We start from the raw sequence: 27,548 nt of genomic DNA on the forward strand, positions 1-27,548 counted from the left end.
CAGAATCGTCAACTGAAATCTGCGCGGATTATCAAAAATACGACACATTTATAGGACATAAAGGGTCTCTGCGGCAAAAGTGAAAGTAGCCTACCAGCGGGTGAAATGTCTCTATGCGCAGCAAAGCACCCGTTTCAATAAAATGTTATATTAAAGTTTATAAAGTCTACTTTTACATTTTTGCTGCTGTTCTAGAATGGTTTTCGCCAGCTTGAATCCCAGTGCAGGAGCTGTAGGTTACCACAGAAACGTAAGCGGTTAGTTGATTGCTGTGGTGACTCGTGACACTCGCGAACAGCACTGAACACGCACTTTTGCCGGTACAACTTTAATATTATTATTATCATAAACTTTTCATTAACTTCAGTAGGCTGTACTACAACAAGGGAATTGTAATTGGTTGCTTTTTCTGCAGAGAGCCGATCTCTGTTGATGTGTTTTAATTGTTTTTCATCGATGGTTTGTTGGTAAAGGGTTAGAGACCTCGCGAGCCACATGATTTTTGCCAAAGAGCCAGATGTGGCTCGCGAGCCATAGGTTCCCGACCTCTGGTATAAAGGGTTCACTGAAGTCGGGATATGCCAGAACTGGTGGTGACGTCAAACATCCTTTCAACTCATCCAATGCAGACTGACATTCTTGGCTCCAAGTAAACGTTCCTGGGTTCTTGCTTGTCTTTCCTCCACTTATCAGTGCATGGAGTGGTTTGGCAATTTGAGCAAACCTTGGGACAAAACTTCGGTAATAGCTCATAAAACCAAGCACTTGCCTGACCTCTCTCACATTTTTAGGAACTGGCCACATATCCAGGGCTTTAACTTTCTCATCTGCAGAGATCTGGTGTCCTAAAAACTTTACTTCGGGCTTTAGAAGAAAGCACTTGCTTGGCTTTAACTTCAGACCATATTGTCTTAGCCGGTTAAAGACAAGTTCTAACCTCTCACTGTGGCTTTCAAAATCTCTGGAGAAGATAATGACATCATCTAGATAGACAAGAAGAACCTCAAAGGCCAAGTCACCAAGCACCACACCCATAAGGCGCTGAAAAGTTGCCAGAGCGTTGCACAGCCCGAACGGCATCCTGGTCCACTCAAACAGCCCAAATGGAGTGGTGACGGCTGTCTTTTCCTGATCCTTCTCACTCACAGCCACCTGGAAATACCCAGTAGTCAAATCCAGTGTAGAGAACAGCTTGGCGTTGCCCAACACATCCAAGGACTCATCCACCCGTGGAAGCGGATATGCATCCTTATATGTTACTTCGTTTAGTTTTCGATAATCGCAGCAGAAACACACACTGCCATCTTTCTTCATAACAATAACTGCGGGTGATGCCCAGGGGCTACTGCTTTCTTTAAGGACTCCGTGGGACACCAGACCCTGGACATGCCTTTTGACCTCTTGGAATATTTGCGGTGGTACTCTACGATGTCGCTGCTTTATCGGTGGCGCTTAACCTGTCGGAATATTGTGCACCACAGCCGTGGTGTAGCCATTATCTTGGTTATCTTTGGAGAAAACATCTCTGTGCTTTGATAGCAACTCAATGAGCCTTTCACATTGTTCTGGTGTGAGTCCTTCATAGTTCACTTCATCAGGAACTGGTAGCGGTATGGGTGAGTTTTTATCAGCTTGAACTTTGTCTTGCACCAACTCTTTGACATGAAGTACTCCATCATCTTCCTCAAATTCAAGCACGTCCTTTGTGATTACTTCCTTTGGCTTATAAACAGAATCAACTCTGGATCTGGGAACAAGTCTAACAGCCTTTCCACTCAAGTTCACTACACGCACAGGGACCTTTCCATCCTCTGTTTTAGCAAGAACGTGAGCCACTAAGGTCCGTTTGGCAAACTTGCTCCAGCGACTGGCTCAACTAGCACATGACTATTCACCCTAGGCGACACTCCACAGCGGCCTTCCAGCACCTTCTCACAGCGAGGAGGAATAGTGACAGCCTGTCTTCCGGCAATCTTGATATACCCAATCCTTCCATCAGACCCTAGATGTCCTGTTTCTTTCTCAACTTTAGCAAGCACTCTCCGGACCTGGGCTTCATCTCGCCCATTATACTTGTCAATCTTCTCCATCCCCTCAGCTGAGATAAACAAGGACTGAACTTCACTGAGTACATTCATCTCGATGATCCCAGACACCCCTTTCATTTCTTTCACATCAGGACTTGTGTCAGTCAGAACGAATATACACTTTCCAGGAAATACTTTTCCCAGACATTCTACATCAGCCTGCAAGCATCCCAAGACAGGAATGTCCAGTCCATTGGCCGCTGTAAGCTTAACCCAGCACGCAGAGGATAACTTCAACTTCTGCTCCCCAAAGTGCTGTCTGAAGTGTGACTCGGATATGGTGGACACCTCTGACCCTGTATCTAAGAGGCACTTGGTTTTGACACCTGCTATCTTCACCTCGATGGCCAAGCAATCCCCAAAAGCACTGTCCTTCAGTTTTTTAGCAGTCTCGTCAGCCAACAATTCTGCTGTGTGGCATCTAATCAATGACGGCCCTGGGCCTTTCTGCACTGCACCTCCAGTTTCTGTCTCGGTAGCCTCAACTGACTCCACTGTATGCTGTGGTGGAACTGGTCCCCTTCTTAACCTGTTAACCGTTGCCAGTGCGCCCGCGCACTGAAGCGTTTTTTTTTTTTATTTAGTTCAAAGTTACTATCAGATTTAATGTTATACCTTGACAAACTATACATCATTAAAAAGATATAAGACTCAAGTTTCAGTATTTGACCACTATTGTATTCTGAGAAACTTATAGCGAAAGTTATTTCTTAATTTATGTCAGGAGTTATGAAATGAAAAAATGAGTCGATACCTTTAATATGAATAATGCGTGTCAGCTGCTTTCATTCATAAAAAAAACTCTGTGCTGTCGTCATGACAGTGCTTCAGAAAACAACGTCCCTCAGGGCTTTTAGCTCAAAAATGTGCAGATTTGGAGAAATATTGATAGATTCTCATAGGTTTACATCATATTTCTATTGACAGGAATAATATTATTGAATTTATACCCAAATGCGTCGATGTAATCATTATGAGCGGTTGAATACTCTGATACTGTGTATTTTCAATTCATACCAATAGCCTGAGGGCGCTATTATGCACAAAAATATTCCATATATGGAACATGAAGAAGAGCCATAATCATGTGACATTCCAGGACGTCACTGATACACACAAAGCTAACAAGAGATCGCTGTAACATGCAGATAAAGATGTTTTGAAGACAATAAATATGATTGCAATGATATTTGATTTACTGTACCTGTGTTTTTCAAGCCATGCCAGGTATTTTCATAATAATAGATTATATTTATAATGTAATGCTAATCTGTATAGACTATCATCATTGTGCAGAAGACTATCAAATAGTATATTTTCTGTCTGATTTTTTTATCTGATGCCAAATTAGATCACAGAAGATTATTTAAAATACTTGACTTGACGTTCGAATAGCCTATGTGAATATTCACTGAACTCCTTGAGTTAAGCACTGACCGCATCTGAGTCCAAGTTCAAACACTATGAAACGCTCCATTAACGTACTGAGCTCTGAAACACTGCCAGCGGGACATTAAACAGGAATTGTCTGTCCGAGCTCAAAACAGGTTTTGCGTGGGAACGCAAATATCTTTGCGAGGGAACGCAAAAGTTTTGCGAGGGAACGCAAAGTATCTCGGGGGAACGCAAAAGTTTTGAGAGGGAACGCAAAAGATTTGCAAAAAAATGTTCTCCCAACCTAAAAAAATTTCCACCACCACGTCCCTTTAGGGGCTCCGTACAAGTTCCCCAATTCCAATGAGCAAAACTGAACGTTAGATTATCAACCTGTCACATAAGCAAGACAAAAGGTGACAAAAGGTGAAGAAAGGAAAAAAAAAAAAAAAACTCAGTCGCTCAGTTCTCCTCTGGTCAACAAAACAACTAGCCTGGCAAGCCAGACCTACATCAAGATGTTAAGTCTGGAAACTCACCATAGACGCGGTTTAATCCGAGGGGCGGGGTAAATGGCTGTCTTTCAAATTCCCTCTGCACGCAATAGGACAGCGCTTCAACCAACCAGAGCGTTTTCCCAACAGCGGAGCTTAGTTGATAGATTCAACTTTTGCCAGATCTGGCCGGCAAAACGACGAACACATCTTCCTTTTTTTAAGAATGACTTAAGTGCCGTTCTTTGCTCTTTTCTCAAAGAAAAACTTAACTCCAAGTCCTCCAGAGTCGCGGCCAAAGCCGATTCGAAAGACCGTTGTTCTCCATCAGCAGCCGTCATTCTTTGTTTTCAAGTGGCAACCGTCGCAACTCTGTCGTCATATGTTAAGCCCGCCCCCGCCTACTCTATACACGACGTGATTGGCCTGACCCAATTTAGGTTTTTGCAGCTAGAAGGTCTATTGAGAGTTGCTAGACCCACCTGGCTGCGAAATAAATTTAGCTGCCGCTAGGGTGCGTCTAGATTTCTAGGCTACAAAACAACAGTGTATGATTATGATTTAGGCAGTATTATATATCAGAAGTCAGATTTGATCAGATCATTCAGAATATTATCCAGTTCCTCCATCTGGTTGAAGATCGGAGTCATTTCCAAGTCTTTGACTATTCTTTTCAGACCAAATGTCACATTTAATTTGTGATAGTTGCCCTCCATTCATATTGAAAACAAAAATAAGATCACATCTGATTACAGACTAATGTGCTGCTCCTATCTGATCTGATCTATAAATCCATAATCACAGTTATAAACAGATATAATTTGAAATCTAAAACATGTGCACACTTTGAATGTTTGTTGTAATGAGTTTAGTGTGTAAGTTACAAATTATATAATCACAACCCATTCTCACTCCCAAGGAGGCCAAAGGCACCCCTCGGCGCCACTCTATGACGAATTTGGAACTCCATTTCTTTCAATGGGAAACTGGCATCAACAACAGACGCAAATCTTATCTAATCAATAGATAATTCAAATCGAATCTAGTTTTGCCTTTTTAGCTTTCCATCTCCTCTATTTACTTCTCCTCAAACACTGAATGAGTCCGAAAGGCCCTTTTGGTCTTTTCAGCTAAAAAAAAAGAGAAAAGAAAATACCTTTATGTATAATATAGCCCCCTATGCAGGGGTCACCAACTGGCGGACCCCGGTCCGAATCCGGACCGCAAAATGCGTCCATACGGACCGCGAAGCCTTTTGACATAATGAAATAAATAAATGCCGCTATTTTCTAATAAAAACACATTTATATCAGGCACATCAAAGTCAGCTCAGTAGAGCCGTTTGGGTCCAACAGCGCAACGGGTTGCTATGGTTGCTACTACAGTTACTATGCTCACTGTTGCTACGTTCAGACGCGCAGTCATTGCGTGCAATGAAGAGAGCAGAGAGCGCGCAGACAGATGAAACTTTCAGCGAGTGAAAAACGCAGAGAGATAAAACTTTCAGTGAGTGAAAAACAATGGCATTTTCAAAAATTAGTAAAGTTGACGCTGAAAACCGAGTTTTCCGAGATAATTGGTGGAAAAATACGCATTTATTCTTCCTGCATCGAGCTGTAACTGTTACAAGGCCTGTGTGTCTCATTTGCTCCGAGTCTGTCGCGGTTGTTCAAAGTGGAAACATTAAATGTCATTACGAAGCTAAACATAGACACTTATTAGAAGAAACTTATCCTCAGCAGTCCGAGGTAAGGGCGCAGAAAATAAATGAGCTCAAAGCCCAGTATGAGCGATCTACACGGGTCGTCCTCTCTCACTCATTCGCCGCCCAACATCGAGCATATGAGTGTTCACTGAGAATACAGTGAATTTAAGACAATTTTATTTAAATTTCATAAGAGGTTATTTACATTTTTATGGACTGTACAAAATAAGAGATAAAGGGTTTCTTGCACTTTTTAATTTTTCCAACACTGGTGGCACTATTTTTTGCATGTGTTTCTGAATGATATTGCTGATTATCAACATTAGATACATTGATTTAGTTAAGTAGAGACAATACAAGGAGGTTTGCGTTGATTGTGATAGTTAATCTCAGTTCAGCCGAAAAAAGCACTTTAGTTTTCCTTTTAAGTTGTTAATGTTGAAATTAATGTATGTTTAGTGCACATTTAGAGATGAAGGCATTTTGCACAGTTTCCTTAATCATATTTTTGTCAGACATTGTTACTGGTTGAATTCAGATATTTTGTACCAAATCAACTTAAAGGACATAACAGAACAGCATTAAAATTAGATCAGTTTTGTGAAGGATTACTTATGGCTGCTTATACATATGAAAAGACATATGTTTATCCATAACATTATATTTTGTTCAATAAAAAAAAAAAAGTTATCTACACTCATTTCTTTAGTCTGGTAAAACCCATCAATTCATATTTTTAGGTATATAATTGTCCGGACCTCGGCTGGTGAGGAGGGTTCATTTACTGGACCTCAAGCGATTTTAGTTGAAGACCCCTGCCCTATAGGATTATTTAAAGGAAAAAGTACTGATTTACCTAACAAATATTGGATTTTACATGATAAGGCATTACAAGCATGGCAAGTTGTACTGTTGTACTATGCATTTACAAGAAATATCACTTTTAAACTACCAATACTGAGGTGAAAGCAAGTTTTGTGGTTTCTATCATTTTACTATACCTATCACAGTACAACTAAAGTTACTGTGGTAAAAACATGGTAAGTGTTGTGGTTGCTGTCCTTTACTACACCCATCACAGTAAAACTAAGGTTAATGTGTCTACTAAAAGCATGGTAAATGTTGTTTTTACTGTGCTTCTACTACAAATACAACTTTGAAACTAATTTTACTACTTTAAACCTGATATGAATATGATTAACTGATTGAAGGTCTAGGCCTATAGCACGTCACGTGACAGACAGTGTTTAATCACCCTGTTTTGAATTAGAAAGCAATGAAATGCGAAGCATTTGGAGAAGACAGATATAATGCAGTGACTGAACATGAGAGGGCTAATCAGATTAATATTGACAAGCAGAAAAGACATTATATCAAACATTATTATGACAGCGTATTTACGACTACTTACCAACATCCAGAGGTGGAAAGTCCAGGGATCAGAAAGAAAAAGTCCTGCCATATATTTATTCCACCCATGAACTCACACAGCAAAAACTCCAGTGTTAACCCTCTGGAGTCTGAGGTGTTTTCTGGGCCCTGGAGGTGTTCTGACATGCTCTGACATTTGTGCTTTTTTCAGTTATTTATAAACATGTTAATGGCAAAGGTGTAAATTCACTCTATATAGCACAAACAGGGCTACCAAAATATGTGATCACCATGCATGTATATTTTTTTATTTTTAAGAGAATAATGCTTATGCGTGGTTATAGGGATGGCTAGTGTGACGTCACGACATCACTTCCGTGTCCAAGCCGCTGCGTCTAATGTAAACACAATGGCAGTAGCTAAGGAACCGGTCACTTTTTTTACGGTGACATCGTATTTTGCGGACACCCCAAAGTCCGTGAAAAAGGGTTTGAACTCGTACAACTCCAACAGAGTTGTAAATGTTAGTGTGCTGGCAGGTGGAAGTCTGAAAGGGAAAGTACAGGCTTCAATGAAAAGTAAAGTTTACGAGGTTGAGGTGAGGTCCCGACTCTTGAGTGACTCGTCAAATGGCACAAATTTCTATGACTTTTGTTGTTTTATATGAGCATAAAACAAATTGTTAATCAAACATTAAGCTGTCGCCCTTTACCATAAAAAGATTGTACATTTGTCACGGTTCAAACGTTACAAGTTTTTAGTAGCTACCGTTACCTCGCTAACATAAGGCTGTCGGCCACCAAGCTAACTTTACTGTACAAGTGTAACGTTAACTATTGTACTTAGCTATGTTAGAATAAGTACCTATGGTTTGTTGACAACTTAAAACTCTGGAAAAGTATTGCTCGCCCAATACAGATTAGACGTTACCTAACTAGTTGTTGGCTCCACCTAGTGCAACACAAAGATAAGAAAAACCTTTATTGATCTCACAATTCACTTGTTACATTCAGCTCTCAAGAAAACACTCAGGGTGTGCAGAATAGACAGGAAACGAACAATTAAATAGTGAATATAGGAGGTATCTTATACAGTGACTACCAGACTTCAGGGGGCAAAAAGTATAAACAATAAAAAAATAAACATACTATAATAAAAAAAAGTTAGCAGTGCAGGCTTACAGAGTGCACTACAAAGCTTTGCCTCTTAGCATTGTTAAGAGTTTTTTGTGAGGGTTAGCAAAGTTGATTTCACTCAGGTACACGTTGAGGGACAGGAAGTGAAGGCAAGTTCTTGCTCTTGTGCCATCGGGAGGTCCAAGTGCCACCATGTTGCAGCCCTCCTCATTTGGGCTGAGAAGAACTTCACCCGCACGGATGTCGAGTGTATGTGGAAGAGGCCCACGACACCCAAAACAGAGCAAATCACGGCCAAGAAAGTGTCTGTGATTGCACCTTCCACATCACAAGGTTAGTTCTTCGAGTAACTTGGAAATATCTGTCATGCTTTCTGTTTTGTTATCATTGGAAAAACAATGACCATATGTTTTCTTTTCATAGTAAAATCTAAGCCTGGGTTAGATAGCAGTTACCATCATATCCTTTATGCTATTTTTTCAGCTGGAATTAAACGCCCTGTCACCCCGGAGGACAGAGAATGGGCATCGTCATCTCTGGCACAGCTTGACCGTTTTACAGGTCTGGGTTGGATATTAGCTCCAGAACCTCCTGCACTGCCTCAGGTTTGACTTGTGTTTTGTTGTTTCATGTCCTGCTTTATCAGAAACTTCACATGTACACAACATTAAATCAGTTACAAAGATTGACGATATCCCTAGTAAGATGGTAAATTTAGTTTGACATATCCACAGATTTAAATTGCAAATCAGACATAAACCTGTTCAGACTTTAATTTTAACTTTATTCAAACCGCGCATTTCGTACACAAGGCAACTCAATATATGTATGTCTGTGAACAATGTTGACATGAAGGGATCTAATTGTTGTTATTCTGATTCAATGATATTTGTTGGGACAGACTTTTGACCCCTGCCATCACGTCAAAACTTTTGATGGGATATTGGCCAACTCCGGGTATTGTGAGGACAAAGCTCAACATCTCCTTTCATCCCTTGCTGTGAGCCCACAACAAAAGGAAGCCATCGAGAGGGCCACAGTTGGGCAAACTCAGAATGACTTATGGTAATAATACATACAAGGATCGATTGATTTCATGTGTACTAAAAGTCATTAGTGACTGTGAGGTTAACTGTTGTGTGTTTCTTTATAACAGGATGGCATATCGCAAGAAGAGAGTTACAGCCAGCAACTTTGGTCTTGTGTTGGCGGCAGTGAAGAGGAACTCTTACCCTCCTTCATTATTCAAAACGCTGCTTGGTCATTACAACTTCAAGCAAGGAGCTCATGTAAGTGATGGACACAAAGTTCTTTTAACCCTTGGGTACTGTAATAAAACATATCCTTTAGTTATATTTGTTATATGCTATCACACTCCTGGATCTTCCAAAGACTTGTGAAAACATCTGCTTTGGCACATTACTTTTTCTGCAGCATCAAATTTTAAGTAATACTCCCCAGCAACTCCCATTATAACCACAATTTTTCATTCAACCATGACACTGCAGTGAAATCACATATGAAAGGCATTCACAAGGTTAAAATCCATTATTTAAAAACAAAAAAATAATTGTTTTGATCAGGTCTGAGCTTGATGAATAGTGTTTGGGGAAAAAAGGTTGATCAAATTTTTTTATCAGAGGTTTTTTCAGCTGTAATGGTTGTGGCTTTTAAACAGCCAAAACTAGGTTTGAAAGGGTTGTAAATTTGCCCACAGTGTATTTTAGACCGTTTACATTATTTTTTATCACATATTCAAAATTTATGTACAATTAAGTTTCTTCACCAAAAATGTTTTTACTCTCAAATACAGTGAAGGTTATTGTCAATTAGTTCTACATATCACCCTTTGGTGGCAGAAAAAACCCACATAGAGACCCTAGGGTAATTTTTAAATCAAACAAGTGTAAACAAAGATTGTACTACAAGGGTTGGGCTGATATTTCTTTCCTTCTCTCCCTTTATAAAGCACCTTGTGATGCCATTGTGTATGAAATTCCCTTTCAACCCCCAGGCTTGTGATTGGGGAATCGTTCATGAGCCAAAGGCTAAAGAAGAGTACATGAAGCGCACTGGTGTGACCATCCAGGAGAGCGGAGTGTTTCTCTCTGACAGTGGCCTGCTTGGTGGCTCTCCAGATGGGACAGTATCTGCTGACTGCATCATTGAGGTGAAATGTCCTTATGCAGCCAGAAACAAGACCATAATTCAGGCAGCAGAGGCAAAGGACTTTTATCTCAAACTGGATGAAGTTACTGGCCTACTGAAAATGAAGCCGACTCACAACTACTGGCATCAAATTCAGGGCAACCTGTACCTTACGGGAGCTGGCACATGCCACCTGGTGGTATGGACTCCGCTGGATGTTGTAATTCTGTTCATCCATAAAGATCCAGCTTGGGCAAACAACATTAGTGTTTTAGAAATATTTTATAAGGACATTTTCCTGCCCCATATTCTCTCCGATATTAAATGATTAACCCTGCATTTGTTTACATGTTCTAAATAGGGATGTCAGGATTCAAATATATATAAAAAAGTAATATAATAAAAAGTAAACTTATAAATAGGCAGTAGAATATCATTATTATTATTATTATTATTATCATTATTAGCAATACCTATACCTACCTAGCTAGCTATAAGAAAGCAGATTTATGTGGATGTTTTTGAAAGATCTATGTCTTTCCATGTGCTTACACGGTTCATGTCCATTTTTACGTGACAAACGCGGCTGCACATGATCCTTTTTTTTTTTTACTCTTCCTTTGGCCGCTATGAAAATAAGATTTTCACATTTAACTTATGAACCTGCCATTGACTTCATGCGTTTGAGTGGATTTATGGACCGCGGTTATTGTAAAAATCAGTTAATCTTGACATTCCTAGTTCTAAAGCATTATTTTCAGTTTGAATGTTGTAGCCTCTCCCAATTTGTATATATCAATATCTGTGCATTTGTACCAGTTAAAATGATGTTTGTGTGTTTTGTTGTTTTATTTATTCTAAAAAAGAAAAAGAAAAGCAGTAACATGCAGTTCAAATAAATTGAGTGGGAGCAACATAATCAGTGTGAAGACTTTTTAATTGTCTTGTTCAGCTTCAGTTGCATCCAGGCTGTCAAACGGAACAAAATTATTCATTCAGCTTATGGAGGATCAAACACAGTTGTGTTGATAATATGTATAACAAACCTTTAAAAAAATATAACATTTAACATGTGAGTTTAGGAAAATTGATTAGCAAGTAAAAAACAACATTGATACAGTTCATATGGAATACAGTTAAAGAAAAAATCAATGCTGATGATGGCATTGTGGCAAACAGTGAGAGGAAATTCATGCTATTTCACGGAGGATGGGTGTCTGTAAATTTGTGAGAGAAACACACACTTTCAGTATCTTGTTTGCATGCTTTTTATACTGGTACGGAATGTATGACAAAATGTGAAATGTTTTCAGGCGCTGAATAGAACGCTCCACATGAACTCTTGCACTGGCAATAAGTCTGTTGTGGTTGATTTCCTCCATTGTGAACTGTCCGTTGACAAGGAATGTTGGGATGTTCAGTGAAACACCTGCAGGTAAAATGTCACGAATAGTGAAGCCCTTGTCAGCCATCACCATGTCACCTGCTTCTAGCTGTTGAAGTACTCCGCAGTCTGCTGTTATTGCTTTGTCCGATGTGCTTCCACCATACAGGTCACTGGCGAAGGTAATGAATCCATTAGGTGCCACACCAATCAGAGCCTTAAGCGTGGTACCTCCTTTGTAATGACTGTACAGATGACTTTGGGTGTCCAAACTTTCTGTGTTGGACACAGGTACTTCAGTACAGTCGAGCACAATCCGACAATTGGGAAATGGTTGGAAGCAATGTGGGAGGGAGGTTTGGTTCTTGAATCTGGAAGGAATTTTGTTTTCCATCATGCCGACATACAAAATGTCATACAGGGCACTGGAGATGGTGATAAAGATGTTGGTGACTGTGGCCCGGCAGCAGTTAAACCTCACAGAAAGGTCAACAAGACCACAATTCAGTCGGAGTTTCATCAAAGTCAAGAGCAGCTGATCGATTAAGGGCATTTTTTGGACGTTCCAATCAAAGTGATACTGGAGATCAAATTTGGAAAGAAGGGTCTCCAAAAATAAGACTGTGGCAGCATCTGGCAAGCCAGTGTAATAGTTGACTATGTCTGGGTGGGAGGATATTTGACTAAATGAAAATGTTTGTTTTTGTTTCTCCAATTCTTTCTTCAGTTTGTCATTTTCTTTTCTGAGCATCTTATTCTCAATTTCAAGCACCAAAACACTTGAACTACTTGGGGTCTTCTGAGCAGTGTCAAGGTGACTTGGGCCTGGTTCAGCTCCTCCTTCGTCCTCTACAGTCGCCGGGAGCATTTTCTTTTGCCGTTTGGTCGGCTGGCTGATGTGAGGAAAAGCCTTTCCCTCATTCCAGGCAAACCGTGTGGGCCCCGCTGCTTTGCCATGTGGAAAATGCCATCCACAGACCCTTGAGTTGTAGTTAGGTGTGAAATCTTTACGCCTGGATAAAAGAAAAAAACATTACATAAAGAACTCTGTGGCGATAAACAAAAAGAAGTAGGTTCTGCCAGTGCAGAACCCTTGTCCCTCTCACCCCTGTTCCACAAAAGCAACACAATTTGGCAACTGTATATACATAAATAGTGACTTTTATATTGTTAATGGCTTCATTCTCAAAAATGTAAATACTGACTTTATTCTGGTAAATTGTCACGTAAATCTAAAAAAAGGACTTGTAAACGACTTAATTCTGTAAAATATTACGTATATCTCGTAATTAATCTCGTTCATTCTTGTAAAATGTTTGTTTTTTGTAAAAAAGTTTAATATCTTACAATATGACTTTTCATAAATAACTAGCTAGTTGATTCTCATAAATAACGACTTTAAACTCAGTCACATTAAACTAGTAAATGGCAACTTTATTCCCGTAAATAATGACTTTAATCTCGATTATTTTATGTGGCCCCACTCCATCGTTAACAGCAACAGGTAACGTTATCTCGGCTAACGTTTAGCGCAAATACTGGCGCTAGCCCGCACTTAAATGTATTTTTCATGGTTAGATATCCAGCTTACCGTATCAGTTTAAGCCATCTCCTCTTCTCGTTGTCATCCAAAGGAAAGCGGTAGTAACTAATCGTTTTATTGACATCATTTCTGTTGTTACAACTTGGGACACAGCACTGCACCATTCTAGCCCAATTCGGTTTGGACACGGAAGTGACGTATTTGGCTACGATGACGTAGGCACTAGCCATCCCCATTGAAAAAAATAAAAATGAAAGTTGCTGAAAGAAGACCTCAAAACTCATAATAAATATGCATGAATAAGACTTTTGACTAATGGATGTTCTTCCTTCGAGTTCTGGCTTCAAAATTATGTGAAAATAGTCTTGCTTTATCGTTCAGATAAAACAATACATTGATTTAAATTTATGTAAAACAGGTTTTGCTTGGAAAGCCAATATGCGAGTAGGCGTGAACGAGGAGTGGTTTACACCTTGGAATACAAAATGTCCCACCCATTATGCATAATGACTCTGCATAATTAGCCATTCATTCAGGTGTGACTCTGACTGACTGAACCACAATGCAAGGACAAAAAATTAGAAGAAGACTTATATTGACCATTTAAGATTTTGCTTACATCTATCTTGTAAATATGTTTTGCTATTTTATTAAAAAGGTTACAATTACAACAATAATTAAAATTTCAACAATATTTCAAGTGTACTCTTTCTTTGTAAAAAAAAAAAAATGATTATAGGCCTACATTTTAGGCCTATCTATGTATTCATTAGTTTGAATATAGCCAAAATTGGAACAGCTAACATCTTAGTTGATGACTTTATTTTATATATATATAAAAATTGCTAAACAAAAGCTTATTTGATGTGGCAGTATATTCTACAGTAAAAACTGTACTCAAATCTAGTCAACAAAATGTTGTCTTTCATATTTCGCCTGACTGTAACGTTGTTTTTATGAAATATTAGGGCATATAAATGTTAATTTGCAGTTTAATACGTATTGCTTATACAAATAGCCTACATTTTATTTCAACGTATTTCAGTCGATTTTTACTCATCTCAGTATAGTAATACAGTTTGCTAAAACATCATCATTCATTCACATACGCGATTCAAATTTAAACTGTCTTTTTGCGAGCTGTGGTAAACAGCGCGCATCTCTGCCATTCATTCATTCATAAACAGAAACCCGTTTCACGTGAGAAGAAAAAAAAACTTACAGTATTCCTCAGCTCGCTCCTCGATATACCCGCACTTCTGAGGTACTTTTTTCATTATTCTTATTGCTCACAGCGCTGCGAGACGGTGTAAACAAGTAATGATCTGAATAAACTGATATGTGGGCGTTCACAGGTTTGCGTGGATTGCCTCATTCATTTGCGTTTGAATAGCGTGTGCTCTCCGTAGGCGGAGTCACATTATATGGCGTTATTATCCTGTCAAATGTCGAGAGCGCATTATTGTAGGGCGAAAGTACATTAATATAATGCGCGAGCGCGAATCTCTCTGCTCGCGCGCGGAATATAATGTGCCGAGTGCGAATCTCTCTTGCTCGCGCGCGGAAACTGAGCGCGCGCTCTCAGACAGGCTGCTCTTGTAAGAATTTTCTCTGGGCTCGCTCAGAGAATATGCCTGCACTTAAAATGGCGACAATGGCGGCGACGTCGGATCGCATCTTGGCAGGTGCTGCAATTCCTCCGTTTCTCCAACTAGCCGGCCGTTTTCTTTGTTTTAATGAATACTTGTCAGAGGCCGTATTAATTTTTTTAAGCAGAGCTAAATATTTTATCAATGAGAAATTGGAATCTACATTTTGTAGTATGTTTTTTACACTACTACTCTTTTCCACTATTGCACTACCGGTACGTGTGGTGATCAGAACTGTTCACGCTGATCAGCTGTGCTTCAAGAATTCAAGCAATTATGTGGATCAGGGAAAAAACTGTTTTCACTTCGATCCTCTCCCGGTATCTATCCATGCGGGAAGTTTTCATCAAAACTTATTCGGCTATCATGCAATTTATTCATCTGTTTTGAGGTATGGACGCGCTGTGATATGTAAACAGACCAGATGTCAACGGAGACCCGGCGCGTCTACTCGAAAGACTCAATGAACTGTGTCCCCCGGACTGTTCTGTGTATGGGACACCGCGGGTGTCGCGACGAGGAGGCGGACTCACTCTCGTCTACCGGGACCGTTTCTGCTGCAGGTTGATCAATTCGGATTCTTTCGACTCCTTTGAGCTGCAGATGACTAAGGTTGGAAATAATGATTCATTTTACTGTCTTAATTTACCGCCCTCCTGGTTCTGCTCGCTTGTTTTTAGCTGATTTTGCCGAGTTTTTATCTTCAATTATCAAACTTGAAAAGGTTCTGATACTTGGGGATTTTAACTTGCATGTCGATGACTCGTCATGTTCTGTGGCATCTGAATTCTTAACACTCACTGAATCATTTAATTTTAAACAATGTGTTTTAGGTCCTACACATATAAAAGGTCATACTCTGGACCTTGTTTTTTCATTAGGTCTGAGTATTGACCATTTGAGTGTTGTGGACATAAATGTGACCGATCATTGTTGCATATTTTTTAATCTGTCTTCTAATGTTGACTGTCTTCCATGTAGACCGATGTTGCAAAGACGTATTATCAATCAAGCTACAGCAGAGAAATTTTCGGAGTCATTTGACCCGAGTTCTTTTATTGATTGTAATAATGCTGAATTATTTCTTCAGTCTTTTAATAATCAGTGTCTGTCGGTTTTAAATCTAGTTTCTCCATTGAAAAGTAAAAGCATATTCCCTAATAATGTGTGCCCTTGGATGAATGATGATATAATGTCTTTCAGGAGAAAGTGCCGTAAAGTTGAACGTTTATGGAAATCCACAAGTCTAGAAGTACATAGATTGCATTTGAGGGAGCTTATCTCACTGCTAAATGTTAAGATAAAACAGGCCAGGTCAGAATACTTTACTAATCTTGTAACTCAGAATAAGAATAATTCTAAAGTCCTGTTTGATACAATATCTAAGATCGTCTCTCCCCTTGCTCCCCAAGTGCCTGTACACTCAAAGAGTGATTGCAATAGGTTTTTAAATACTTTTGTAAACAAGGTGCAAGATATTAGAAGTACTATAATTCCATCTCTTGATGTCATTTCATGTGGGTCACCTGCCTCATACACTTGGGATACTTTTTCTCCAATCAATCTAGATGATATTAAGAGCATATTAAGTAAAATGAAACCATCTTCTAGCCCGCTTGATGTAGTGCCGACTTCGTTGTTATTAAATGTGTTTGATTTACTTGGACCATTTGTTGTGAAATTGATTAACCTTTCCCTTTTAAGTGGATCTGTTCCTAGTCATTTTAAACAAGCAGCTGTCAGCCCTTTATTAAAGAAACCTAATTTGGATTCTTCTGTGCCAACTAACTATAGGCCAATATCTAAAATGCCTTTTTTATCTAAAATTCTTGAGAGAGTGGTCGCTGGCCAGCTGACTACATTTCTTAATGGGAAAAATATACTTGATAAATTTCAGTCAGGTTTCCGGAAATGCCATTCAACTGAGACGGCACTTCTTAAAGTTTCAAATGACATTCTGATGGCTGCTGACTCAAGACAGTACACAGTGCTGATTTTACTTGACTTATCTTCAGCGTTTGATACATTAGACAATACGGTCCTGTTAAATCGATTACAAAATGAAATGGGTTTTTCTGGTGTTGTTCTTAGATGGTTTACCTCTTACTTGAGCGACAGATCATTCTGTGTGTCTGTTAATAACATTCTGTCAGATATGACCCCTCTGTTATACAGAGTTCCTCAGGGTTCAGTTTTAGGTCCTCTTTTGTTTTTATTATATATGAGCCCGCTTGGTGAAATAATCAGAAATTTTAATAATGTGTCTTATCACTTTTATGCTGATGACATTCAGCTGTACTGCTCTTTTAATGATTCTGAGTTTGGAAAATTAACGGATTTACTTGAATGTCTGTCATGCATTAAGTCTTGGTTATATAACAATTTTCTACAACTGAATACAAAAAAGACTGAAACTATGATCATCGCTCCAGAACAAAAAATATCTCAAATTAAACAACACCTCTGTTCCTTGGACTCGTCTTTCCAGACGAGCCTAAGAAACCTCGGTGTTTTGTTTGACCAATCGATGTCCCTGGATGGTCATTCTAGACAGCTGGTCAGAAGCTGTTTTTATCATTTGAGAAATATCTCTAAATTAAGAACAATACTGCCCAAAACTAACATGGAGATGATCATTCATGCTTTTATTTCTTCACGGTTAGATTATTGTAATTCTCTTTTTACTTGTTTTAACAATTGTTCTTTGAGACGTCTCCAACTGGTTCAAAATGCCGCAGCCAGGCTTTTAACAGGAACAAACAGAAGGGCACACATTACTCCGATTTTATTTACTCTCCACTGGCTTCCGGTAAAATTCAGAATTGATTATAAAATTTTAATTTTAACTTTTAAAGCACTACATGGACAGACGCCTCAATATATCACTGACATGTTGACCCCTTACTCTTCGTCTCGTATTCTGCGCTCCTCAGGTCAAAATCTCCTGATGGTACCTAAAACCCACCTTAAAACTCGGGGAGATCGCTCCTTCCAGGCGACTGCTCCAAAAATGTGGAATGCCTTGCCCTTGTCATTGCGTGTGGCCGATTCTATTGTTTCTTTTAAAAAACAGCTGAAGACACTGCTATTTAGACAAGCTTTTAGTTGATTGTGCTTTTATGTTTTTATGTTTGTATGATGTTTTTTAAATTGTATACGTGCTACTTGTAAAGCACTCTGTGATTCTTTCTGTGATGGGTGCTATATAAATAAAGTTTACTTTACTTACTTTACTAAGACTCATGGTTTCTTGCTTATCTTACTACTGCTTTCCGGGGATGTCCAATTAAATCCGGGACCAGTTTACCCAGGAATACAGCAGGACTCTGGAGCTGAGCCTCACTTGGCAACAACCATGGTGGCGTCTCACAGTGAAGGGAGTACCTGGGGATTTCCTGTAGATCTACCTGGCCTCCCAAACAATGAAACGAGTTTAATTAACAACGTACTCAATGCTCCAAGGTATGACACTTCTACGTTACTCTCCAGTCATTCTACAAGAGTAATAGAAACATCAGTGTATCATGGAAATGCTTCCTCTTGCCGAAATCCTGCAGTAAGAAAGCAGACATTATGTAAGATCTTTGAGACTGCTAATCATGCCAAGGTCCTATGGGATCCGAAAGTGAAACCGAGAGGACTTTTTGGCGGTCACTTGAATATAAGAAGCATTGTTGCAAAGAGCGAACAGTTGTCTCATTTATTATCCAATTCAAATTTAGACTTCCTTTGTATTTCTGAAACGTGGTTGCAACAATCATCATCTTCTAGTGTATTTATTATGCCTGGATATCAATGTTTTAGACGGGATAGATCTTCTGGAAGGGGAGGTGGAGTGTTAATTTATGTTAAAGACAGCATTAAGTGTGAACGTCTCATGTTTAATTCCGCTAATGATTTAGAATTTGTGGGGTTGAAAATGATTCTATCTTCTCAAATGTCTTTTATTGTTCTATGTGTATATAGGCCCCCTTCTGTTAATAATACATTCTATGATCAACTTACAGGACTTTTAAAAGAATGTAATCTTAACAAAGAAATAATTCTTATGGGTGATTTTAACCTAAATTGGGAAGATAAACTAAAGAGGAAAAAATTGAAAATTATTGCAGATAAATTTAATGTAAATCAGTTAATTAAAGGGCCAACTAGAATTGCTAAATCTTCTAAGACACAGTTAGATTTAATATTTGCTAATAAACCTGAAAGGATAATTAAGAGTTATAATTTGATCACTGGGTTATCTGATCACAATTTAACCTTAGTTGCACGGAAACTAACGAAAAACAGATTTAAAAATAATATAGTAACCTCTAATGTTTTTCATCGTATACCAAAAGGAAAATTATTAGCATTCGATGAGGAAATAGCTGATCTAAAGTGGAATGATATCTTATCTTCCAAGGATATAGATTATGGTTGTAATACATTTTATAATAGAATTAAGTCTGTAAGAGATAAATTTACTATTAGTGTTCAGAAAAAAATCAAACATAAGAATGTTTTACCATGGTTCAATGAGAATTTATGGAAGTTGATGAAGAATAGGGATTCATTATTAAAGAAAGCTATTAAGACTGGAAGAGACACTGATAGGCTTTGTTACAAAGGTCTGCGAAACAAAGTTATTCGAGAGCTGAGAGTAGCCAAATCCAACTATTATCTTCATCTAATGAATGAGGCTGAAGGTAATGGTAAGCTAATTTGGAAAAACATAAATTCTCTTTTACGAAAGGAACCAAATCTTATAGGTGATGTTAAACTTAAAGTTAAGGGAAAGCTAATTGAAGATGATTGTGCCATTGCTACTATTTTTAATAATTTTTTTATTGACTCCGTTAAAGAATTAGGGGATACATTTTCAAGAAGGGAAATAAATATTAGTCCAATTGAGGATGTATGTAAAAGTTTTAATCTAATTAAGACAAATGAAACGCAAGTTAACAAAGTTATTAGCTCATTGAAAAATTCAAAATGTAAAGATGCTTATGATTTGGATACTATGTTTGTTAAAACTCACAAAGATAGTTTAACCCCGGTTATCACTCATTTAATTAATTTGTCATTTGAAGGTAGTGTTTTTCCTACTGCATGGAAAAAAGCAATTGTTACTCCTATTTTTAAATCTGGAGACCATTATCAAGTTAGTAACTACAGACCCATAAGCATACTGCCAGTACTCTCAAAGGTTGCAGAGAAGATCGTTTTTGAACAGCTGACATCCCATCTTAATACCATTGAGGCTGGCCTACATTGTATGCAGTTTGGTTTCAGAGTAAATCATTCTACCGAAACAGCTACTTTACATTTAAAAGTTGACAAAGGAGGATTTGTTGGGGCTATATTTTTAGATCTACGTAAAGCCTTTGATACCGTTAATCATACAGTTCTCCTTTCTAAGTTGTCTACATTTCAATTTTCACCTGAAGCTTTAGCATGGGTATCTTCATACTTATTAAATAGACAACAATGTGTAAAAATTAAAGGGGTTAAGTCCTGTGATTTGCATTATACAATGGGTGTACCCCAAGGATCAGTACTAGGTCCTTTACTATTTAGTTTGTATATCTTCCGCAACAGTGTGAAGGGATACAAGCACAAATGTATGCTGATGACACCGTTATTTTTACACATGCGAAGACAGCAGAACTAGCAGCTGAAAAGTTAAATGCTGCTACAGAAAAGATTACACAGTGGCTGGAACAGTCATGTCTTAGCTTAAACATCAGTAAAACAAAAGGAATTTTTTTCTCTAAAACAAACGTTAAATCTCCGGATGTTGATATATATATTAATGGTGAAAAGATAGAAATAGTAAATGAGCTCAATTATCTTGGTATAATATTAGACTCAAATCTCAGATTTAAAAAACATGTAAAGAAAATGGTGAGGAATATTAAACATAATATGGCAAACTTTAGACAAATTAGACCATGTCTTTCTTTTGATGTAGCTAAGGCTTTTATGCATGCTACAATCTTCTCTCATATGTCTTACTGTTTGACATGTTGGGATCAAGCTGGTGAAACTGTTATTAAACCCTTAAAATCTTTATATAAACAGACATTAAAAATTTTAGCTAAAAAACCTAACCATTTTCATTCTTGTAGGATCATAGGGAAATATAATTTTTTTGACTTTGACAATTTTAGACTTTATTCAAGTCTGTGTATGGTTCATAAAATCTTAAACGGTCTGGCACCTTCTGTATTATGTGATTTTATTCATCTTCGCTGTGAAACCTCTGTAAGATCTACCAGACTATCACTTATGAGTAATTGTGTGGTTCCCTTTCGTCGTTCTGCATTTGGGCTATCATCTTTCACAGTGAAAGCCACTAACCAGTGGAATGCTCTACCAGAGGACATAAAAGGGTGTAGAGCTCATGGCCCTTTTAAATTGAAGTTAAAATCATTTTTAAAATTGAACCAATCATGTAACCATTGAGATTGTTGTAGTTAAATTAATTTGACTGATTTATTTATTTATGTTTTAATGGCCCTGACAGTACGTGTGTATGTATGTATTTATTTATTGTATGTGAATATAGGTATTGTCTGTGTAATGTTGTGTTAGCGTTGACCTGCCTGGGGGACTACGGATGAAAAATAGCCTTTGGCTAAATCCGGTACAATACATGAAATGTAAATTTTATGTTAAAAATTGTGCATGGTCCCTTTATAAATAAATAAAAAAAATAAATAAAAAAAAATAAAAACGTGTTCAGTGCAATCGCGAATATCTCCTCTTCACTTAAAGTAAGCGTGTATTTGCTTAGACTGTGTGCGTTCGCGCATGCTTAAGTATTTTTTTTTATTAATGCCAAGGTATTAAAAATAACTTACACAGCAAAAATGTACAAATTACATACAACGGAATAAAGAAAGCAAAGCAGCATACATATAGTCTGTACATATGCTCATAAACAATAAATAAACAGAACAGAAAGCTGTAATGAAATAAATAAAAAAGTTGAAACAAGTTTATTGTCTTAAGAGTTTTAAGATTCTTAGATAACGAAATGCTTTGGATGTATTGTTGGACCTCTCTTCTAAAAACAATGAATAAGGGATTCTGCTGAGTGAATTTACAATGGTGAATGTGAAATTTTGCAAGGAACAATAATAGCTTAATAATAAAATACTCATTAAATTTAGCTTTTTGTATATTAAAGAAACCAAACAGTACATCCTTAAAAAGCAAAGAGAAATCCGGAAACACATTGCGCTTAATACAATTATAAAATTCAACCCAAAATACCTGTGTGTGAGGACAATCCCAGAAGATATGATGAGCAGTTTCATCATCTGATTTAAACCTTTTCAAAAGCTAAATTTTATATTATCAATCTATTATTGTTCCTTGCAAAATTTCACATTCACTGTAGTAAATTCACACTCAGCAGAATCCCTTATTCATTGTTTTTAGAAGAGAGGTCCAACAATACATCCAAAGCATTTTGTTATCTAAAAATCTTAAAGCTCTTAAGATAATAAACTTGTTTTAACTTTTTTATTTTTTTCATTAAAGCTTTCTGTTCTGTTTATTTTATTATGAGCATATGTACAGGCTGTATGTATGTATGTATGTATGTATGTATGTATGTATATATATATATATATATATATATATATATATATATATATATATATATATATATATATATATATATATATATATATATAGGCTATATATGCTGCTTTGCTTTCTTTATTCCGTTGTATGTAATTTGTAGCCTACATTTTTGCTATGTAAGTTATATTTTTGATACCTTTGCATTAATAAAAAAAAAAAATACCTACTTAGGCATGCACGAACGCACGGGACACAGTCTAAGCACATACACGCTTACTTTAAGTGAAGAGGAGAGATTCGCGATTGCACTGAACACGTTTTAAGTGCAGGCATATTCTCTGAGCGAGCCCAGAGAAAATTCTTACAAGAGCAGCCTGTCTGAGAGCGCGCGCTCAGTTTCCGCGCGCGAGCAAGAGAGATTCGCACTCGGCACATTATATTCCGCGCGCGAGCAGAGAGATTCGCGCTCATGCATTATATTCCGCGCGCGAGCAGAGAGATTTGCGCTCGCGCATTATATTAATGTACTTTCGCCCTACAATAATGCGCTCTTTCGACATTTTAAAGGATAATAACGCCATACATTACATTTGAATCAGCTGTAATGAGGTCGACTGGAATCGCTCTCTTTTAATACAGATTTCACAAGATGAGAATATTTGTTTTTTATATAAGTTACTTCATTTAAAAGAAGAGAATTCAAGCTTCATGCCTGTCTGTCTGTATGCCTGTTTGACTGAGTATTCGCTGAGTTATTGTTCATTTTCGGACGCGTTTCAGAATGGACGACACTGGCAGAGAGAAGGCAGAACTTGCATCATGTTTATTTTTCTTTATTTGGCGAAAAGCACAACACTTTGTTTTTATTGTGAGTGTACACAAAAATAATACACACTTAACAGGATAGATTGATGTACAAAACAAGCATATAAGATAAAAATTTATATTTTTATTTTATTATTTTTTTGCACTCATACGGAAAAAAACTAGCCTATCGCGCCGGCGCGATAGCCGACCCCAGGGGGTTGAATGAACTCTCCTGGGAGTTTATTTGGCTCCAGACTCAAGAGTGTTAAAGTTAATGAGATAATTTAGGGATTGATTGAGTGATGATTGAGCATTATTGAAGACACCTGATGATAACAAGCAGAATCACCAAAGGAGAAAATCTCTTTTTTTTTATTACCATTATGGTGATCAGTTTTTCCTTTAGTTGGGCTCTTGACCTGGTGGTGATGGTTATGTTTTGACATAATCATCTTTTGACTTGAACCACAAAACTCATTCAGAGAGTTAGGTGTTAGAGTACAGCAGCCGGTGATTCTACAGTATACTATTTTCAGCATTTTCAATATAATCAAAAAGATTTCTTAAAATTTGTTCAGATCAAAATACTTTAAAAGTATTTTATTTGGACACAGATACATCAAGAATCAGCCTGTGATTCTCAACAATGGTGACAATAATAAAGCATGTTGCAGTGCATTCTGGGTGCCACCAATCAAAACTCATCAATGACTCCCATCATGCATTGCAGTATGAATAAATTATGATCTGAATTGTCTTAGTAATTTGCTTTTCCTAATTGAATATTCTTTTTGTCACCATTGTTGAGATTCATTGCACTGATATTCATAATGGTGACTAAAATTGTGATTTTTCTCCTACAGTGATTCTGCTTGTTAACATCAAGTGTCTTCAATAATGGTCAATCATCACTCAATCAATCACTTAATTAGCTCATTAACTTTAAAACTCTTGAGTCTGGAGCCAAATAAACTCCCAGAGTTAATTTAATACTGGAGTTTCAGCTGATTTCACTAATTAGTTCTCTCTCCTGCTGAATTAGCCAATCCAGGTGATTGGAACAAAATACTGAGGAGGACTTTTACTTTCTGAACCTGGACTTGACACCTCTGCCAACATCTGGCACACGTGAACTGATGCCAAATATCGCAATGTGTTCTGAATGAGACTTCTTCAGTGCGATTTCCTACTAATAAAATTTGTGTCTATTGTTGACGCCACAGTTTACCATTGAAAGAAACGGAGTTTCAAATTCGTCATAGAGTGACGCAGATGGGCGACTTTGACGTCTTCATTGTGACGCTGGGGGCGCTTCAGTTTTTGACGCCTTGGAAGTGAGAATGGGTTGATGGTCAGCCTTAAAAATTGGAATGAAAAGTTGATTTAAAACATTTCAATAAATTCGCTTCTTGTTTGACTTTACAGTACGGCTTTCTTTTTATGTTAATGTAACGGCACTCCATCTAGAATATGTACCATTCGTTCAAAGCAACCAGTCTGACGCAACAAACTCATCCAAGTCGTTATATTCCTTTTTCATTCTTGATTATTTTGTACCTCAAAGCAAGAACAACCTTTTAACTTTACATAACACAATATGGAACAACAGTCAAAAACCGTATCGCTCCGTCATTTGCTACTGTCCACCACACGGATATGACGTCTTAATCTCCTCATCAGTTAGCAAGGACATAACAAAAGCATAAATAATTATAGTATAAACATTCTCAATCTTCATAAAAAAATACAAGTACAATAAGTAATAATCCAACAACACTTCAGTATTATCAAATTTGCAAAACATATATTATGGCTCTAACATTCCGGCCCCTAATTGTATAGGAGGGACACTATATCAATTATCAGTCACTTAGGTGGAGCCATAAACGCTGAGAATAATCCTTTCATTTTTCTTTTGTTACCAGTTTAAACAGTCTCTTCTAAAAAACAAAGTTTAGTTATAGGGCTTTCTAGAGTTCTGGTTTTTGTTTGCATCATCAAACGTCTTATGGTCCGTTTGAGTCTGGCATAGTCTTTATGATCCTGCCCATCAACCATGAGTTTCTTGGTGCACAATGATCCACTACGAGAACCACATCTCCTATCTGTAAGTTTCTGGGGGTCTTAGACCATTTTTGACATTCTTGTAATTGAGGCAAGTAATTCGGCAGCCCATCTGGTCCAGAATAAATCTGCGAGATACTGCACTTGCTTCCAACGTCTGTGTGTGTATTGATCTTCTTGTCTGAATATGCCAGGTGGCAGTATTGCCTGTGTTTTTAACAACAATAAGGGATTAGGTGACAACGCATCAAGATCATTGGGATCATCTGATGTCTTCGTGATCAGTCTGTCATTAACAAGACTGATCATCCAATTAACCTTCATCATCCAAGTTTTGCTGCTTTTACACAGATGCCACAGTATGATATGTACCATGGTAAATCTGAGGTACTGCAAAATGTACCATGGTAAATCTGAGGTACTGCAAAATGTACCATGGTTATATGTAAGGTATCATGGTACTACTTGGAATACCATAGTATGTACTATAGTTTATCATGGTAAACTTTCTTATAGGTGGTGTTTTATTATTTATGTTTTATTATTATTATTTATTTAACTATTCCAGGATAGATCAAACTGAAGGCACTAATGAATGGAGCATGGGGCACATCATTAAGGAGACTCTCCAATTTCTGACTATTAGCACGATGCAAGCTCGCAACTATTAAAAAAAATGACACCTTTGTGATGAGTCAGCATGTCAGGATACGATGGACTCAGAGATCGAGGTGATGTTAAATAACACAACTTTATTGAATGTTAGGATAGCAGGTGCAAGGGATTCGGGGAAAAAACCCGGAGCAACAAAACATAGGAATTCGGGATCCACAGCGGGTAATATTCACTCAACGGGTTAGGAACTCAAATTAACTTTCAGAATTGTTCAATAAAGGAGATTAGGATCCATCACGGGTGAGTATTCCTCTTCAGATCTGTGAATGTGAATTGTCTTTTCCAGACGAGAGGATTTAAGTGAACATAAGATGCGGGATCCACAACAGGTTGGTGCACACTCTTGAAATCATATATTCCGTGAATACAATCCCAGAATGATAACACTGGCCTTAATTCTTACAGAATAAGTTGAGGGTTCAGCGGGAGAAACCGAGGTTTCAATGAGCCTTGGATGAGTGCTGGTAGCTAGGACATCGGTGATCAACAGCAGCTCTTCTGAGGATTACAGACAGAGTCAGAGGTTAGTGATACACAGGTGAGTATTTTCAGTGAACAGAGTATTCAAAGGTTTTCTCTAACAGACAGAGACAGAGGGAATACGGTCAGTTCCTGTTGGAGGCTTGACGCTAGACTGCAGTGAGTGTGAGTGTTTTATGGAGCTGGTTGATGAGGTTACTGATTGTGAACAGGTGTGGGTGATTAGAATTCTGGGGAGATTGAACGTTGTGTGGATCGTGATGCAGAGTCTGCTGATTGGTTTCTGACATTACCCCCTCCTCTAGAGTCCGCGCCAGCGGACCTTAGACCTCGACGTCTTGGAGGTCTGCCTCTGGGTTGTGGTGCTGGTTTGTCAGGATGCTGAGCATGGAATTCGAGGAGCAAAGTAGGATCGAGGATATCCTTTCGAGGTATCCAACATCTCTCTTCCGGTCCATATCCCTCCCAGTCGATCAAATACTCCAATTGACCATTTCGACGTCGAGAGTCCATCACTTCTTTAACCGTATAGATGGGATCCGGTTCTATAGGTGGAATAGGAGGATCGTCTCCGGGAGCCAGTTCTGCTGGGGAGCCAGGTACAGGTGGGTAATGAGGTTTGAGAAGGGAAACATGGAAGGTAGGGTGGATCCGATACTGAGCGGGGAGCTGAAGCTGATATGTGACCGGATTGATCTGCTTGACAATGGTGAATGGTCCGATGTATTTTGGGCTAAGTTTACGGCAGGGTTGCCGGAGTCGCATATCTTTGGTAGAAAGCCATACCAATTGTCCAGGTTGATAAACGGGAGTTTGGCGTCGATGAGCATCTGCAAAATGTTGTTGACGATTAACTGCTTGTTGTAGGTGCTGATGGGCTTGATTCCAGACATTTTCACTCTCCCTAAACCATTCATTGACTGCAGGTACTTCAGATGGTTCTCCAGACCATGGAAACAAAGGAGGTTGATAGCCCAGGACGCATTGGAAAGGTGTGAGTTGAGTGGATGACTGTCTGAGAGAGTTTTGTGCGTACTCTGCCCAAATCAAGTATTG

At 38.2% G+C, this 27,548-nt stretch overlaps 2 protein-coding genes across 3 annotated transcripts; one reads left to right on the forward strand and one right to left on the reverse strand.

Annotated features, from left to right (window-relative positions):
• The first annotated feature begins 8,154 nt into the window (after positions 1-8,154).
• LOC308688499 (uncharacterized protein) lies at positions 8,155-10,824 on the forward strand. Of its 2 annotated transcripts, none has more exons than XM_081361600.1 (5): positions 8,155-8,500; positions 8,651-8,772; positions 9,069-9,232; positions 9,324-9,456; positions 10,137-10,824. In XM_081361600.1, the coding sequence occupies exons 1-5, from the start codon at positions 8,419-8,421 to the stop codon at positions 10,641-10,643; spliced, it is 1,008 nt and encodes a 335-aa protein (XP_081217726.1). In that variant the 5' UTR covers positions 8,155-8,418; the 3' UTR covers positions 10,644-10,824. The 2 variants fall into 2 exon arrangements, with proteins under 2 accessions (XP_081217726.1, XP_081217727.1); XM_081361601.1 differs by having other exon boundaries at positions 8,157-8,500; positions 10,182-10,824.
• Positions 10,825-11,491: 667 nt separating this feature from the next.
• Positions 11,492-13,416, reverse strand: LOC308687739 (uncharacterized protein). Its single transcript, XM_081360453.1, has 2 exons — positions 13,291-13,416; positions 11,492-12,712 (listed from the first exon to the last, which is right to left on the reverse strand). The coding sequence occupies exons 1-2, from the start codon at positions 13,404-13,406 to the stop codon at positions 11,506-11,508; spliced, it is 1,323 nt and encodes a 440-aa protein (XP_081216579.1). The 5' UTR covers positions 13,407-13,416; the 3' UTR covers positions 11,492-11,505.
• Between the last annotated feature and the right edge of the window lie 14,132 nt (positions 13,417-27,548).

The sequence above is a fragment of the Scardinius erythrophthalmus genome (genome assembly GCF_964197995.2).
Source record: "Scardinius erythrophthalmus genome assembly, chromosome: 3".
NCBI classification, from domain to species: domain Eukaryota; kingdom Metazoa; phylum Chordata; class Actinopteri; order Cypriniformes; family Leuciscidae; genus Scardinius; species Scardinius erythrophthalmus.

Bases quoted from the DNA above. Each gene is read 5' to 3' on its own strand.
- LOC308687739 (XM_081360453.1), bottom strand. From the start codon at position 13,406: ATGGTGCAGTGCTGTGTCCCAAGTTGTAACAACAGAAATGATGTCAAT. The intron at 12,713-13,290 runs GTAAGCTGGATA...TCTTTTATCCAG, and splicing joins AGATGGCTTAAACTGATACG to GCGTAAAGATTTCACACCTA.
- LOC308688499 (XM_081361600.1), top strand. From the start codon at position 8,419: ATGTGGAAGAGGCCCACGACACCCAAAACAGAGCAAATCACGGCCAAG. The intron at 8,773-9,068 runs GTTTGACTTGTG...TTGTTGGGACAG, and splicing joins AACCTCCTGCACTGCCTCAG to ACTTTTGACCCCTGCCATCA. The intron at 9,457-10,136 runs GTAAGTGATGGA...CCCTTTATAAAG, and splicing joins ACTTCAAGCAAGGAGCTCAT to CACCTTGTGATGCCATTGTG.